This window comes from Rattus norvegicus, chromosome 1, assembly GCF_021556685.1.
Source record: "Rattus norvegicus strain SHRSP/BbbUtx chromosome 1, alternate assembly SHRSP_T2T, whole genome shotgun sequence".
NCBI classification, from domain to species: domain Eukaryota; kingdom Metazoa; phylum Chordata; class Mammalia; order Rodentia; family Muridae; genus Rattus; species Rattus norvegicus.
In genome coordinates, this window is record NC_141534.1 from 88,041,410 (window position 1) to 88,059,142 (window position 17,733).

The 17,733-nt window shown below is 45.9% G+C and overlaps 1 protein-coding gene across 4 annotated transcripts in view; it reads left to right on the top strand.

Moving 5' to 3' along the window:
- Zfp541 (zinc finger protein 541) overlaps nucleotides 1–17,468 on the top strand; it is a 36,397-nt gene extending 18,929 nt beyond the window's left edge. For 3 of the 4 annotated variants that reach the window (XM_087552871.1, XM_087552884.1, XM_087552879.1), the window contains 11 exons: nucleotides 1,124–1,182; nucleotides 1,504–1,663; nucleotides 3,243–3,561; nucleotides 9,490–9,553; nucleotides 10,031–10,173; nucleotides 10,474–10,577; nucleotides 11,955–12,030; nucleotides 12,474–12,562; nucleotides 14,688–14,828; nucleotides 14,966–15,147; nucleotides 15,239–15,895. In XM_087552871.1, coding sequence (XP_087408997.1) covers nucleotides 1,124–1,182; nucleotides 1,504–1,663; nucleotides 3,243–3,561; nucleotides 9,490–9,553; nucleotides 10,031–10,173; nucleotides 10,474–10,577; nucleotides 11,955–12,030; nucleotides 12,474–12,562; nucleotides 14,688–14,828; nucleotides 14,966–15,147; nucleotides 15,239–15,407 — 1,506 coding nt within the window. In that variant the 3' untranslated portion in view covers nucleotides 15,408–15,895. 4 annotated transcript variants of the gene reach the window in all.
- The last annotated feature ends 265 nt before the right edge of the window (nucleotides 17,469–17,733 follow it).

Sequence of the window (17,733 nt, forward strand, 5' to 3'; positions counted from 1 at the left end):
CATTCCTTCCATCTCACAGCTACCACTTTGTAAACATCTACATCTTTGTTAGCCAAATGATGTTTAATGAACCCTTACAAAGTTGATGTTTTGGCAGACATTGTTATAGACACAAGTTTACACAGCTATTACTGTTGGCCAGAACACTTTATCACTCCCAGAAGATACCCTGCATCCCTTAATAATCACTCCAGTCTTTTGGTTCTTCTACCATTATCCTTCCAGCCCTGGGAACCCACAAATCCTCTGTCTCCGTGGCTTAACTGCTCTGGACATTTCATGTCAGTAGAGTCAGATGTGTGGTGGTTTATATCACATGATTAAGGTCCATTCATGTGGCAGCATCTGCCAGTGCTTCATTTTTTTAGAAATTAAAAACAAATTTTACATTTATTTAGAGTCAGGATATGTAACTTTAACTGGCCTGGGACTCGCTATGTAGTTCGGGTTAACCTTGAACTTACAGAGATCAGTTGAGATCAGCCTACCTCTGCCTCCTCTCAGTGCTGGGATTAGAGACTGTTTTGTGGGTGCATATTCTTGTTTCTCTTGGCTAGACCCAAGGACTGGAATCATCAGTCTCTTGCTCAATGTTTAAAGAGTCACCAGACTACTTTCTAGAAAGCAGCAGTTTTCTAGTGCCTCTGCTGTGCACAAGTGCCCTGTTTCTCCATGCTCTTTGCTGTGACAGTCACACTAGGCTATGCAATGATATCTGCTGGTGCTGCCACTGTCATGCCCTGGCATTGCTGATGTTAGAATCCTTTCCTGGGCTTATAGACCAAGTCTTATTGACTTATACACGCAGGTGTGCGCGCGCGCACACACACACACACACACACACACACACACACACATTGTGTATGTACATCAGACATCAGACATCAGACATGTGACTTTCTCTTCCATTGTGTGGACTGCCTTTCCATCTTATGTGTGAATATTTGTGGGGTTGAAGCTTTCAGTTTTAATGAGTCCAGTATGTCTGTTGGGTTTTCTGCTTTGCTTTGGTGTCAAATCTGAGAAATCATTGCCCAAAGCACCATCAAGCAGGCTTCCCCAATGCTGTCTTCCTTTTTCCCTTGTCTGGCCTCTGATGGCTCAGATATCTTCTCATCCCCAGGGTGGAAACATCTACAGACTCCCCCATCCAGTGAAGGAAGAGAGCTTGGCAGGCGGATGGTAAGTTTAGGAGCTCTCATGCCCCACCAAAGCACTCCACTGGAAAGTCCTCTAGACTCTCTGTACTGTCTAAAGAGTGAGGGAGCCAGATGCCTCTAGCCCTGCAGAGGACATTTCAGCCCTTGGAAAATTGAATATGGTCTTCCATTTTCATTGTTTAGTACAAGTTTTCAGTGGATTGGGGTTACATGCAAAAAAAAAAAACAAACAAAAACAACCACAAAACCCAAACCAAACCAATAGCGAAGACAGCAACAACAAAGCAGCAGTCAGGGCTAGAGCCTCATTCTCCCATTCTCCCTCTGCCTTCTCTATCAACAGCCATCAGCCAAATGGGACTCCCACAGATTGGATGGAGTCAAAGAGCACTTTTGTGTGCAAGAATTGCAGCCAGATGTTTTACACAGAGAAAGGGCTGAGCAGCCACATGTGTTTCCATAGTGACCAGTGGCCATCACCTCGAGGGAAGCAGGAGCAACAGGTGAGGGGCAAATGGTGGCTTCTGTAGCTGGGTTAGACAGGCTTTGGAAGTGGATGAAAAGACAATGCCATCCATCTCAGGTTAAAGGCAGCATACTGGCAAGGATGCTGGGTGACATGAGGGCCAGCCAGGACCATCTGGCAGGCTGTAGTAGCCCCACTGGCCCTTAGTCAGTTTTGTGTACTTCCTATGTCATCAGGAGCCACTCTTCTCCCTAGCTGCTCCTTATCTTGGAGCTACCAACTCTGTATGCTCAGGTATCTGGCACAATTTTTCACTGAGGCCTGCTGGGGACAGGGGTCCCCAAAAGCCAAAATGTCCTTGGAAAGCATAATCATAGCTAGGGAACTCAGCCAAGATGGGTGCTTCTCCAGCTGCTGTTTCCTAAGAAAATCCCAAACCAGAAACACCCAGAGGTCCTCACTCTAGAAGCCTTGGTTTGAACCCACGGTCAGCACTGGCTGAGCCCTTATCAGGCCTAATGGTGTGAGTGCTGGTGACAGCACTGATATTGACAGCCCAAGTCTTGACCCTGGTCAGCAATGACCCAAAATTTGCAGAGCTGGGATGTGGGAGAAGAAGGAACTGAGGGCCCAGGCAGGAAGGTATGTCAGAGCTAAGACCTGGAAGAAGAGGAAGGCCGGCAGGGAGGAAGGAACAGTAGAAGATATGAAAGTCATTATGATTTCAGTGATGGATCTCCCTTATTATCTTTATTACTGGACCCTGTGTCAGTGCTAGGCCAGTGGTGGCTCATAAAAGACACAGGCCTCTGGGAGAACACATTATTGTTGCCACAATACTCTTGTTTCTTGCTCCCATTCTTTTTTTCCTTTTTTTTATGATTTTCTTTTCTTTTTTCCTTTTAAGATTTATTTATTTTATTTATTTGAGTACACTGTAACTGTCTTCAGACACACCAGAAGAGGGCATCAGATTCCATTACAGATGGTTGGGAGCCACCATTAGGATGCTGAGAATTGAACTTAGGACCTCTATAAGATCTGTCCGTGCTCTTAACCACTAAGCCATCTCTCCAGCCCTCTTTTTTTTCCTTTTAATACATTTTTTGTTGTTTTCTAGGTTTTTATTTGTTTGTTTGCTTGCTTGCTTATTTATTTTGTGAGACAAGGTCTCTATTATAGCCTTGCCTTACCTTGAACTTGCTATGTAAATGGGGATAACCTTTTACTCCACTTTGCTTCTGCCTCCTGTGTGCTGAGATCAAAGGCATACACCCTGTATCTGACTCTCACTCTTGGAATGCTTGGCACTTGAGCCACTGAACTGCCCCAGTGTCTTCCTATATGACTGTATAAGGAGGCCCCTGAGCCTCAGGATGGCACCATACTGAGTATGTTAGTCAGTTCTGGCTCATGTGGGTCTGGGCTATGAATAGAAGAAGGTTCTACTCAGCTTCCTGTGCTAACCCTGGGTATGGCCATGGCAGACATATATATCCTCCTCCTCTCTGTCCCTATGAGAAGCCCCATTTTCCCTTCCCTGAACAAGCTGAAGACTGAGTTAGTATAACAGATGGTCTCAGGTGACACCTGTGGTTCTGTCCTCTCTTCTTTAGGGACAAGAAAAAGACGGGGAAGAGAGAGACAGCAAGGAGAGCAGCCAATACAGAAAGAGGAAGAAGCGGCCCCAGCCCAAGGCCCTGTTTGCCCCTCCTGCACCCTCTGCCCTTGGGGAGCCAGGCCCAGGAGGGTGCCACCAGAGCTGCCTACGCTCTCCTGTGTTCCTGGTGGACCACCTCCTCAAGGGCTTGTTTCAGTGTTCTCCCTACACACCACCACCTATGCTTAGCCCAATTCGTGAGGGCTCCGGGCTGTACTTCAATACACTCTGCTCCACATCCAGGGCTGGGCCCCACCTTGTCAGCCCTGTACTTGGTGAGTGAGGCCAGAAAGCTACTCTATTCCAGGCTAAGGTGCTTCTCCTATGGCCCACAATCCCTGTGCTTTGCTGTATATGATCCAGCCATTCTTTCCAGCCTTGTATGTGCCTGTTCTGGGGGGACTCAGTGCTACTCAGAAACATACCAAGATGATTCTTCTAGATGTTTGATTGGTTTAGTTTGGCTTTGGTTTTGGTTTTAACATCCAGAAAGAACACATAGAAGCCCTTCAGCCTAATCCCTCTTGTATTCATTTTATAACCACTCTATGGATACAGAGATACACACCATGCAGATCAGCCATTTCAAGCTTGTGCTTTGAGCTTATTCTCTAGCCGCTGAGCTTCCCTGCACACAATCTTTAGAGGGTTTTTGCCATCCAAGAAGCCTGTTTTCTGGGCGGCTACACCACCCTTTTGGCTTTCATTCTCACAGTCCTATGTATCTCCCAGCCTCAGGGAGCCACTCTAATTCCTGTCCCTATAGCCTTTCCTATGCTGGTTATTTCATATAAGTGACATCATACAACTGTGGCTTTTTATGTATCCCCCATTTTACTTAGTTTATGTGTTCAGGGTTCACCAGGTGGTTGTGTGTGTCAGAACTTTTTTTTTTTTAATCAGTGAGTAATAGTCTACTCAATGGCCAGACCACTCTTTTTAATTATCAGTTGGTAGGTATGGGTATTGTTTTCCTTTTGGCTATTGTAAATAATACTGTAACAACACTTGTGTATAACTTCCTGTGGGGGTCTATGTACCAATTCCTTTTGTGTAAATACCTAGAAAGAAATGCTGGATTACATGGAAACTCTATTTAACCATATAGGAAACTGCCAAACTGTCTGCCAGAGTATTTGTTCCATTTTGGATTCCTGCCAACAATCGGGAGAGTCTGGATACCTCTGCCCCTTACCTGCACTTACAGGCTGTGATTCTTTCTAGCCACCCAGTCAGATGAAAGATGCCTATTGTTATGTTTAGATTTGTATTACCCTAGTGGCTACTGGTGCCAAGAATCTTGCTGGGTGTTCATTGACTATTGGTGTGTCCTTCTTTATAAACTAAGGAGATCTGGCTATTCTCCTAATGTGCGCTGGGTTTTATATGTGACCACTTGACTGGCACAGAGTAATGAAGAGCCATTCCTGTTTACTCTGTTGGCAGGCAGGCCTTGAGTTCACACCCCTCCTACCTCAGCCTCCGGAGTAGTTAGACACATAGTATTATATTTTTTGAGAGTTTTATAATTTTGGTTGGTTGGTTTGGTTTGGCTTGGTTTGGCTTGGCTTGGATTTTCAAGACAGGATCTCTCTGTCTAGCACTGACTGTCCCGGAACTCACTCTAGATCAGGCTGGCCTCTAACTCATAGAAATTCACCCGCCTCTGCCTCCCAAGGGTTGAAACTAAAGGCATGTGCCACCACTGCCCAGCTATAATTTTGACTTTTAAATTTATATCTTTTTTTTTATTTATTCATTTTATATATGATGAGTACACTGTAGCTGTCTTCAGACACACCAGAAGAGGGCATCAGACCCCATTACAGATGGTTGTGAGCCACCATGTGGTTGCTGGGATTTGAACTCAGGACCTCTGGAAGAGCAGTCGGTGCTCTTAACCACTGAGCCATCTCTCCAGCCCTTAAATTTATATCTTTAATCAATTTCCAACTAGATTTGGGATATTGTATGAGATAAGGATCAAAGTTCATTATTTTGCATGGATTCAATTCACTCCAGGATTGTTTGCCAAAAATATCATTCCCATCCTATTTAAAAAAAAAAAGCCTAGGGTAGTAGCATACACTTGTACTCTCAGCACTAGGGAGACTGGGGCTTTCCTGGTAGGCAGTTTAGCCTGTTTAGTGAACTGTAGGCCAGAGAGAGATCTTGTCCCAGAAAACAAGGTAAGTGACGTCTGAGGAATAACATGTGACATTTACCTGAGCCACCCCCACTTGCACGCTTTTCCGCATAAATGTGCACTTGCACACACAAACACATACCTCCATTAATTATCAGTGTGTATGGTTGCTCCTCAGACTAGGAGTTCTCTATTATCTGCATGCTTATTCTTACGCTGCTACCATAATACTTTCACTACTGTGGATTTGTGTACGCTTTCTAATAGGTGTATTTGAATTCTTATGTTGTTCTGTCTTCCAGGATTGTTAGCTGCCATGGGTCCATTGCATTACTATAGAACTTTAGATCAGTGGTGATTTTGATGGCTACTCTGTTTAATATGTAGATACATCGGAAAGTATTACTATCCTAAATAATTTAGACCTTTCTATTCATGATGGCCTGGACCATCTTCCCATTTATTGAGGACTTGTGGCACTTTGTCTCTCATTCTCCCAGGGTGTGTCTTACATATCTTTGCTTGCTGCTGTTTTTTGAGATAGGATCTTTATACAGCCCAGGGAGGCCTGGGACTCCCCACTCTCCCACCTGTGTCTCCCAAGTGATGGAAAGGCAGGCACATGCCACCATTTGCTGTGCAGTAGACGTCTTTCCTTAGAAGAATCCATTGAGATTGGTATTCATGTAGTAACTGTGAAGAACAGAGACACTGCCTTCTCCATCTCATGGGCCTTTCCTGTTCCAGCTGTTTCCTAAGCAGATGTGTCAGCAGACTCCATTCTGAACTGTTGTCCTTACAACTGTATGTACATGTATATACAGGTATACATGTGTGTTGTCTTAGGGTTTTACTGCAGTGAACAGACCCCATGACCAAGGCAACTCTTAGAAGGACAACATTTAATTGGGATTGGCTTACAGGTTCAGAGGTTCAGTCCATTATCATCAAGGTGAGAGTGTGGCAGCATCTGGGCAGGCATGGTGAAGGCAGAGCTGAGAGTTCTACGTCTTCATCTGAAGGCCACCAGGAGAAGACTGGCTTCTAGGCAGCTAGGATGAGGGTTTTAAAGCCCATGCCCACAGTGATATATTTCTTCCAGCAAGACCACATCTCCAAAGAGTGCCACTCTCTGGGCCAAGCATATTAAAACCACCACATGCGTGGAGGCTAGAAGATAACCCTGTCACTGCCTCTTTCTTTTGAGACAGGGTCTTTCACTGGACTGGAGCTCATGGAACAAAGTTCGCTGGATGTTGAGTAAACCTAAGGATTCTGTTTTGCCTCTCCATCAGAGGGTTTGCAAATACGCACCCCAACACACAGACTTTAGTTTAGTTTAGTTTAGTTTTCTCTTGTTTTTCTATTGGCATTCTGGGAGTTGAGCTGAGGAGTTCCAGACTTATTGTGCCATCTCCACAGAAGACAGCTTCAGTCCTTTGTACTGTCACTGTAACATATATTTCTAGATGTTTCAGGCCCATGATATACATGGCCTTATGCAGCTGATCTTTAAGTTAATTAGAAAGAAAAAATAAATTACAATGAATTATACTACCTTTTATAATTACATGAACAATTACTTCTGCCAGCATTTTAGAGGGTGGAGTCACACCACTGCCTGAGCACTCTTTACAACCTTTTCTTAAAGATTAATAATAGCTTTAATGGCATACAGTTCACATATTCTACAATTAATCCTTGTTTGTTTTGAGACAGGGTCTTACCGTGTAGTCCTGGCTAGCCTGGACCACATTCTGTAGAGCAGGATGGCCTTACACAGAGATCTGCCTGCCTCTGCCTCCTGAGTTCTGGGATTAAAAGTGTGTACTACTATGCCTAGCTTAATTTTTTAAACTCTCTCTCTCTCTCTCTCTCTCTCTCTCTCTCTCTCTCTCTCTCTCTCTCTCTGTGTGTGTGTGTGTGTGTGTGTGTGTGTGTGTGTGTGTGTGTGTATTATATGCACATGAGAGTGCGGGTGCCTGTGTAGTTTAGATAGGGGCATTGGACCTCCTGGGGCTCAAGTTATAGGCAGTTGTAAGCTACCTCATGTGGGTGCTGGGAACTGAACTTGGGTTTTCTGCAAGAGCAATCTGAGCCATCTCTCCAGTTGCACAACTTATTTTAAACTGCATAATGGTTCAGTGGTTCTTAGTAATGATACAGGACCATCTATCATCATCCCACAATTGCTTTTCAGATATTTTTCTCACCCAAGAAACTCCACTCTCCGTCACCATTCCTTTCCCATTCTCTTGCCCAGGTTTGGGCTGAGCTCATCCAATTTCTGTCTCTGTAGGCTTAGCTGCTTGAAAGGTTTCAAACACATGGGTCACAGTATATGGTTCCTTATGCTTGGCTTCTTTTACTCCCAGCCATGTTCAGATTCCATCTGTGCTGTGGGATGTCTTGGTATCTTTCTCCCAAGAGTGAAGATTATCCCCCTGTAATATTTCTCATAAACCAAGATTGGTAGCAACAGATTTTCCTCAATCTTCTTTAAATCTGGGGATCTTTGTCACTCTGCTTTTTAAGGTTAGCTTTCTGGTATAAGACGTGACATTTATTTTCAGCACAGTGCTGTGTCCCTATCTCCTGACCATCACTCTATTAGAAGTCAACTGTGAGTGTTACTGGAATTCTGCATAGGATGAGGTGGGTTTATTTTTGCTTTTTTTTCTCATTTTGCTTTTGAGATTTTAATCTTTGACTTTGCACTTTTGCCTCTGTGTTTGTCCTGTTTAGAATCACAGTGCTTATTGGATGTGTATATTGTTTCTCACCAAATCTGGGGGCTCTTCTACCATTCTCTCTTCAAATATCTTTCAGTTCTCTTCTCTTCTCTCTGGGGCATCTATTGCATGTGGTGTTAGCTTTCAGTGCATTCTTTCCCCTCTTTAGGTTCTTAATTCATTCTCCTCCAGGTTTGCTCATCATTTCCTTCTACCAACTCAGGCAACCTGATTTCCACCTCTCAAAGTTATCCCTTGATGAGAATTTATTGTTCTACCTTACATGATTTTTAATTGTATAGTTTTTAAATTTTTCTTTTTAAAAATTATATCTATTTGTACATGTGGGCACATGGGGAGGTCAGAGAGCATCTTGGAGTCAGTTCTCTCCTTCTACTATGTACGGCCTAGGGATCAAACTCAGGTCATCAGGGTTGGCAGTAAACACTTTTACCCACTGGATCATTTCATAGTCCCTTCTGCAATTTCCTTAAGCCTGTGAGCTGTGTGCCATGGGGTAGCCCCATCTTTCAGCTGAGTCCTTGGGAGAAAGCCTCAATTACTCAAGCCAGGAGCTTGTGGGGAAGAAAGTCAAGCTTGCTCAGGATTCACAGACTCTAATTCTTATCAAGAAAAAGTTGTCTCTATTGTTTTTTTTTAATCTTTAAAGCTTATATTTATTGATTGATATCTGCTTAATCATATGTGCATGGGTGGCATGTGTGGATTCAAATGGCAACTTGTGAATCAGATCTCTTCTTTCACTTAATGGGCCCTGGGAATTGAATCAAAGGGTCTAGGACAAGTGCCTTTATGCCCTGAGCAATCTCACTGGTCTGCTAACTGTTTTAATGTGTGGGGTTATTTTTCTATTAGTTTTTAATCATCTACTATTTATTTACTTATTTATTTATGTTTATTTGTCTGTCTGTCTTATGTGTGGGCACATGTGAAATGAGGGGACAACATGTAGCAGTCAGTTTCCTGTTTCCACCATGCGGGCCCCAAGGATTAATCTAAGTTCATCAGACTTAGTGGCATCTTCATCAGATACGCCATCTCACCAGCCTCACCAATTGGTTTTTTGGGACAGGGTCTTTCTGTGTAACCCTGGCAGTCTGGCCTTGAACTCACATAGATCTGCCCATCTCCGCTGCTCTGTGTTTGTTTGTTTTATTTTAAATTACTCAGTTTCTTCCTCTGCATTTTTCATGGGTCTTTCTCTCCTTCGGTGCCTTACAGTTTGTTTACCATGTCCACAAAGATAGGCCCAGAGGATCTTGCTAGGTCAGTCTTGTTAAGGCCCTTCCCTGTGTGTTTTCTAGACCAAGTGGACGGCTCCTTTGGCATCTGTGTGGTGAAGGATGACACTAAAATCAGCATCGAACCGTGAGTTGGAACACTTAGTGTCCAAGTTCTTCTAGTGAGGGTGCTTTCACCAGCCTGACCTTCCAGAGCCTCCTTTCCCAGCCCTATCCCTCTGAGGGAAGGGCAGACCAGATGCAGACATTTCATATAGAAGTTGTGGGTTTCTCCAATTGTAGGTCAAAAGTTTCTGCTGTGTTATTTCTGTAACACAGATGAGCATGGGGTGGGACAGAATCTTTGCCATGGACCTGGGTTTTGGATAGTAGTGGCAGCATAGTGCAGGAGGCTGGGGGGTTTGTGGGTTGTGGCTGAACACAGGTGCTCTGAAGTGCCTGTGTCTGTTGGGTGATGAAGGTACTAAGCAGCCACCATGTCTGAGAAATAGCAGCAGACTACCATGAGCAGCCTGTGGCTATGAGCAGAATGCATGATACATCTCTGCTGTTTCCTGGCTTAGGCAGCTTTGCATCCCAATGTTTGTGTGTGGCCTTGTTTCAGACATATCAACGTAGGAAGCAGATTTCAGGCGGAGATCCCAGAACTGCAAGAGAGGCCGCTGACCAGAGTAGATGAGAATGTAGCTTCTCTGGTCTGGAAGCCATGGGGAGATGTGATGACCAATCCAGAGACCCAGGACAGAGGTAGCTGAGGCTTTGATCAGATCCCAAGGCTCTTCCTTTCCCATCTAACTCCAGAAAATAGACCCTCGACCCAGCATCTCTCCCTCATTGCATTGCCCCCCCCCTCACTTGCCAGTGCAGGTGCCAGGCCAGGGTCTCTATGGTTCCTCTTTGTTCCCCTTACTCAGCCTGCCCCTGCCTTGGGATTGTAAGGAAAGGGAAATTGACCAGGATTCCCTGTACTATGGGGAAGACTACCTCCCTCACAGGCCTGACTTCATTTCTTTTCCCCAATGCTCTTTGGCTTTGCTGGGACCACAGTGATGGAACTCTGCAATGTAGCATGCTCCAGTGTGATGCCAGGAGGGGGCACCAACCTGGAGCTTGCCCTGCACTGCCTGCATGACGCCCAGGGCAGTGTTCAGGTGAGACCCTGGGTACCCTACGCACCTGAGGCTGGGCTTTCAGGGACTTGGATGGCCCAGCCGAGGGAAGGTGAAAGTCCAAGCCTGCAGTCCTTTGGAGCTAGAATAACAGAGTGGGAAGTAAAGGCTAGTCAGTTACAGGATTTTCCTCTAGGACTGCAGTTCTTAACCTGTGGGTCATGACCCTTTTGGAGTCGGGCAAAGACCAATAAAAAACAAAGATATTTATATTATGATTCATAACAACAGCAAAATTACAGTTACAAACTAACAATGAAAATAGTTTTATGATCATGTAGGGTCACCACAACATGAGGGACTATATTAAAGGGTCACAGCATTAGGAAGGTTGAGAACCACTGCTCCGGGAGAAGGGGTTCTGGGGCAGTGTAGGAGGACCAGTGTTTAAGACCTGAGACTCAGTCCTGGGCCATGCTTTCTGCCGAGCTGGGAGGCAGTGTATACTGAGCACCCACTGGGTCTCAGTCATGTAGGATTCTGTCCTTGGCTTAATACTTCATTGTTTTCATCTAGGGAGTCATTAGACTTTCTGAGTGAAAATATTTGGTGTTTGTTTGTTTATTTTGTTTTGTTTTTTTTATTTTCAGAGAAAGTGTTTCTCTGAGTATCCCTGGCTGTCCTGGAACTTGTTCTTTATACCAGTTTGGCTTTGAACTCAGAGATCCACCTGCCTCTATTTCTCAAATGCTGGAATTAAAGGCATGCACCACCACAACTTAGTGGAAATCCTTATTTTCATTTTGTACCAGATCCTAAAAAAGGTCTGGTCCCCACTGGGATTAGCGTAGCCCATACCTCACAGGGCTTTGAGTCAAAAGCTTTAAAAGTATATTGCTAAGGGATGTGATTGCTCACACCTGTGCTTCCAGCACTTGGAATAAGTTTAAGACAAGCCTGAGTTACAGTATGAGGTTCTATCTCAAAAGTCAAAGGCTGGTGGTATAGCTCATACGTGAGGCCCTGGCTCCATCCCCAGCTCGATTGAAAGGAAGAAGTCACCCAGTACCGAGTGCAGAAGAAGGAATAAAGTGGAATGCTGGCTGAGATGCACTCTTCTAGGCAGCAGCCTCTGATGGGTAGGAGAATGTGCCTCACACACGTAAATCCATATGCTGTGTTCTTCATGAAAACAGTCATATTTTGAAAATAAAGATGACATTCAAAGGGGTGCTTAGTGAGGTCATCATGGGCCAACAGATTGTCCACCAGCATAAGGACCAAGCACCTGTAGGTTGCCTTGAACAAGTTGACTTTAGAGATATTTGTTTTTCAATGAAAGAAAGAATGGAGACAGTCCCTGATTCCTATCCCTGATTCCCATGCCTTGTGAGTGACCCACACCTCCTGTCCTTCCAGGTTGCCCTGGAGACTCTGTTACTCAGAGGACCCCAGAAGCCCCGGACTCACCCGCTGGCTGACTATCGCTATACAGGTGACTGGAGAAAGGGCTGCTTGACACTGGGACCTGGCTGATCTCTGCCAGGCTGATGGCAGACTTCACTTCTGCCTCCTCCCCTTGGCCTTCTTTCCAGGGCCTTTGTCTTCCTAAAGGGGCCTGTTCTTTCCAGGGGGACTTAGCAGGCACTGCTTTGAGTTCACTAAACCCCACCAGTCCTGTCCCATCGTTCACCCAGAGTTCTTCCAGCAAGATCAGTGTTCCTGTCTAGGGCAGGGGATATGGGATAAGCTGAGCCCACCTGCTTTTGTTAGGCCACTAAGGCAGGCCCAGCTAGTTGCCCACATCTATAACCTGAGGATAGTGAGTCCCCAGCTTAGTAGCATTAGGGAAGACTGTCTGAAATTAGTACATCATCAGTGTTCATAATGTCAGTCAGGCTGTGGTCCCTGGAGAAAAACCTACCCTGTCCCCGGCAGGGTCAGACATCTGGACCCCCATGGAGAAGAGGCTCTTCAAGAAGGCATTCTGTGCCCACAAGAAGGACTTTTACCTGATACATAAGACGGTAAGATGACAGAGGGCTGGGGCAGCAAGCCCCGCCTCGCACAACTGTCCCTACTGCCTGCAGCACATTCAGTACCTTGTAAGCGGCTTGTTACCTTAGAAGGCTTCCCTGCTGCTGCCCTGCTTCTCATCAGTAAGTGCTGTTCACTCCAGCTCAGCACTTGCTGCTTTTCTCTCTCCTTATTTACTCCTGTGCTGAAAAATACACAAACATGAGTTCTAATACTCTCTTCTGTTTTTTGTTTTTTGTTTGTTTTGGGTTTTGGTTTTTGGTTTTTTTTTTTTTTTTTTTTTTGAGATGGTCTCTCTGTGTAGTTTTGGCTGCTCCACTCTGTAGACCAGGTTGGCTTCAAACTCACAAAGATCCACCTGCCTCTGCTGGAATTAAAGGGGTACGCCACTACCACCCAGCTCTCCTTTCTTTCTTTTTTTTAAATGACATACAAAAAACTACACATAAGCAAGGTGCAAGGATGAATATTTTTTATATGTATGAATCCATAGGATTGTCACCAAGGCAAGATAGCAACTTCTCTGTGATGCCCAGCACTTCATCCTGCCCTGGCAGTGTATCACACATGCCACTGTGCCTGCCTCCATGTCACTGGTCAGCCCTGGTCTGTAAGAAAGTTTGTACTTTCTGGAGTTTTATATCTCTAGGACAGTCAAACAGCATGTGTTCCACACTTCATCTGGCTGCTTACACTCAGTATACTTACTTTGATGTTCATTTGTGATGCATTTATTAATAGTTCGTCCTTTCTGCTGCTAAATAATACTGTACTGCATGGATCTACTGCAGTTGTATTTAATCATTTATCAGTTGATGGGCATTTGAGGGGGTTCCAGTCTGGGCAATTATTAAAGTGATTATGAGCGTCATGTACCAAGTCTGCTCTCAAAGTTCACTACCCTTCCCAGCACTGTTTCTTTCATTGTTTTTGGCTGGAAGGTGAATTTGTTCCTATTTCTCTATCTTTCTTAGAAGCTGAAGCCGGTTTCTGTTTCCTTTTAACTTGGTGCTGTTTCCTAAGCAGAGGACATGCTGCTTGACTTCTAGTTTGTGACAGCACACAAGCAGTTTCAGGATCATGTGGAGAAAGTGTATTCTGGAATGAGGCCCTCACTTGACCAGTTAATTTCCTGGGAACGTTTCCCAGGCAGCCCAACTTTCCTTCCATCCTACCTCCCTTCCTCGTCTTCCTCTTCCTGGTGCTGGGAATGAAGCACACATCCTCTTTCATAGTAAGCAATCTACCACTAGGTCCCACCTCCAGCTCTCCATTTTTGTTCCCTCCACCACCATCCAGAGGTTCTTTCTTTCTTGATATAAGGCATCAATGTGTAGCTCCGGCTGGCCTCAGGTGCTCAGTCCTCCTGCCTCAACCTGCTGAGATCTAGGATTATTGTCCCACATCACTCACTATACTTGGCTCTAAAAGTCATTGTTTTGTTGTTTGTTTGATTGATTGGTGTTTTGTTTCGTTTTTCAAGACAGGGTTTCTCTGTGTAGCCTTGGCAGGCCTTGAACTCACAGAGATTCGTTGCCCTCTGCCTCCCAAAGTGTTGGGATTAAATCATGCTTGTTTCGACACGGTTGCTCTATATCCCTGACTGGCCTGGACCTCACTATGTACTCCAGCCTGTCCTTGAACTCTCAGAAATCATGCTGCCTTTGCCTTCAGAGACATGCGGTATGATATTCAGCTCAGGAGTCATATTTTTGCCTGAGTGCTGTGTGCACTCATGACTGTCCTTCTTTGGGGCCACTTTCCCTGGAGGGCTTCCTAGGCTATGTTTAGTTGTGGTGGCTGAAAGCTCACCACAGAGGAAAGGCATTCTGTGTTAATCTTAACCTCACCAAGTATGGCTGTTGCCTGCTGTAGTGTCACAGTGAGCCTCCTTACCTGTAGGTCTTTGTGTGTCTTCCTACAGGGAAGAAGCATGCTGGACTTAGTGCTGATGGCTACTGTGTGGCTTCACTTTGGACCCTTCACCACCCAGAAGGACCAAGATCCCTGCCTTTGCCCTGCCATGGGCAGAGATGTTGGGGAAGGGATTTCCAGGGTGGAGTTCACATGTGAGGTACTGCCCACAGCCTGCTTCTGTATCTTCCTTCCCACTAGATCCAGACTAAAAGTGTAGCACAGTGTGTTGAGTACTACTACATCTGGAAAAAAATGGTTAAGTTTGACTGTGGCCGAGCTCCTGGGCTGGAGAAGAGGGGCAGAAGAGAGCTGGATGAGGTAGAAAGGACTGAAGACAAGGTAGAGGACGCATGAGGAAGTGGTCTGGGTGCATCTGTGGTCCAGTCAGAGGGTGGTGGAGGCTCTCAAGGGAAGGTTTCCCTGCAGAAGACATGGTCCCACACTAGTGTCCTAAATCATCTTTACCCTCTCTGTAGGTGACTTGCAGCCCTCGAGAAAGACCCACCCACCGTCCAACTCCTGAATTAAAGATAAAGACCAAGAGTTACAGGAGGGAGTCTATCCTTCACTCCAGCCCAAGTGCAGCCCCCAAGCGCACTCCTGAGCCTCCAGGGAGTGTGGAGAGCCAGGGCGTGTTCCCTTGCAGAGAGTGTGAGAGGTACTAGCCTTCCCCCTGAACCTTCACCCTCTGGCCTGACTTGCTTCCCCAGCTCCTCTGGGCTCTGACCTATATCCTTGTGACTCCTCAGGGTGTTTGACAAGATCAAGAGTCGGAATGCCCACATGAAGCGCCACCGCCTCCAGGAGCATGTGGAACCCGTTAGGGTGAAGTGGCCTGTGAAGCCCTACCCACTGAAGGAGGAAGAGGAAGAAGAGGAAGAAGAGCTGGGGGCCGACATGGGTCCCCTGCAGTGGTGACTTCTTGCTAGAAGTTGGTCTGCAAGGAGAGGGGATCCAGCTCTGAACCAGTGCCCTGAGCCCCCGAGAAGTGTTTGGGGCACTCTTATCCTCTCTGTCCTCTCACTTCTAGCCTTGCTAGCGAGTTTGGCTAGCATTTGGACATGAACAGGCAGAAGCTCTCAAGGTAGCTCTGAAGTCATGTGGGTAACCAGAGGCTCTATTCTCTCCTGGTTAATAGTTGCTTACTTGCAGTCCCAGTCACTTGGAGCAGGGGACCCTAGGAAGCAGAAGGTTTGGTCTAGGTGGCATTTAGCCCTGAGCTGTAGGCATGGGACTGACATTGGTTAGAGACAATCAGTAAGGACACCTGAGATACAGTGAGCTGGGCCCTCCTTGGGGCAGGGCCTCCCTGCATTCCCACCATCCCTAGTCTTGCAATGACTGTATATTGTTAGGTGTATTTTTTACATGTCTGCTTGTATCTTATTAAATTGGGTTCTTAAAGAGCTGTCTTCCAACTCCTAAGCCTGTGTGCTCTGCAGAAGCTTCAGGGCCATAGCAGGGGCCAGGAAGTGAGCAGAGAGAGGAGAGAAGGTGGGCACAGTCAGCTGTGCTCGGTTTAGCAGCACACGGCAGTTCTTCTGAGTCTGTAGATGGGCATACACACACAACAGTGAAAGCCCCTTCATCATAGAGCTTCATTTTAGGAGGGGTCTTGTAGCAGTTGTGAATAAGCACACAGGTGAGAAGGTAGTGACAGGAGGCATGATCTGGCCATGATAATGGGGTCGGTTAGACTGAAGCTAGAAAAGCATGTGTGGCTGTAGCTGCTCAACCTGAAATGAAGGAGAAGGACCTTGTCAGCAGGCAGCCTTGTCAGAATGATGCCATATCAGGTCAGAGACATCTATACGAACCCCAACTTGCAAGAGCCATGCCTTGCCTCCTGTGTTCCAGGGCCCCATCCCAGCACTACAGAAAGGGTCTCAACATCTCAGCTAAAGCTTGAAGGCAGCAGGGGTGGGGGTTGATTTTGGAGCTGTTGAGACATCCTGTTTGAGGGAAATGAGGGGTACAGGGCAGCCCAGGAACCAGAATGGCTCTCTTCCTTCCTACCTGAACATTTTTTCCCAATGTGTGTAGTGGGTAAATGAGGAAATGCACTTTTCTTGGTGGGCATTCCCAGTGGCATGAGCATTGCTTTGCAGTGAGCATTCCACTGCTCTACCCTGAAGGACCCAACTCCATGAGTGGAAGCAGCTGGCCTTATGGGTTGAGGGTATATAGTCATCTATTGCTGCACAGCTCATTGTTCCAAAAAGATGAGACCATGCAGCAAATGGAAGGGGAACCATAACTGCTTGTGGCCCTCCAGACTCACCAGCTCCGGGGTCAGAGCACAGTCGGGAGCACAGGTATATTTGGGAAAGTGCTCAATGGGAAGGAGGTGGGGGTGGGGAGATGTCTTTTGCCTTTTCCTGACCCCCAACACTCAACTCACATAACACTTTCCTCAAATGTTCTCTGCTAATCAGTAAACTTCAGTAAAGAAGAAATACAGATTCTTGCACCACAGCACACTGTTGGGACTGAAATCGCTGTGGACAGGGCCTTAGAATAACGAGATTTACAGAAAACTAGCATAGTACCAAAAGTTCTCACATAGCCAGTTTCTCTTATAGTAAGATGTTGCTCTTACTATAGTGTAGTGTATTTACTACAGCTACTGAACCACTATCAATAACTGCCCATGCTTTATTTAGACTTTTTTTTCACTAATTTTTAACAATGTTTAATGTGTAGGCCAGGGGTTGATGTCGGGAGTCTTCTTCAGTTGTTCTGCATCTTATTTTTTGAAACCAGGTCTCTTTCTGACCCTGGAGCTCATTGATTCTGCCAGACTTGCTGGCCAGCAAGCTCCAGGCATATGCCTGTCTCCCACTCACCCATTCCTGTTACAGCTACACGCTGACACACCCAGCTTTTTACATGGGTCTGGGTATCCAGTGCCATTCTGTGTGTGGCACTGCAAAATATTCTAAACGCGTTGTGTGCGTAGGTTAGAGAACAGTTTGGAGGAGTCAGTTCTCAGCCTCCACCATGTGGGTCCCTGGAATCGAACTATAGTTGTTAAACTTGCCTTTAGCAGCTGAGCCATCCAGCTAGAAATGGAGACCTTCTGGACTCCGCAAGCCAATTCTAGAGACGATCGCCAGAGGGAGTTAGAAGGTTCTTTTTTACTACAAAGCTGTTACTCCCAAGTGACTAAGACGTAAAGTGAACCAGGAGGTGGAACTAAACTGCTGGGTCTGTCAAACCTCGAGAACGAACCTTGAGGCGTCAC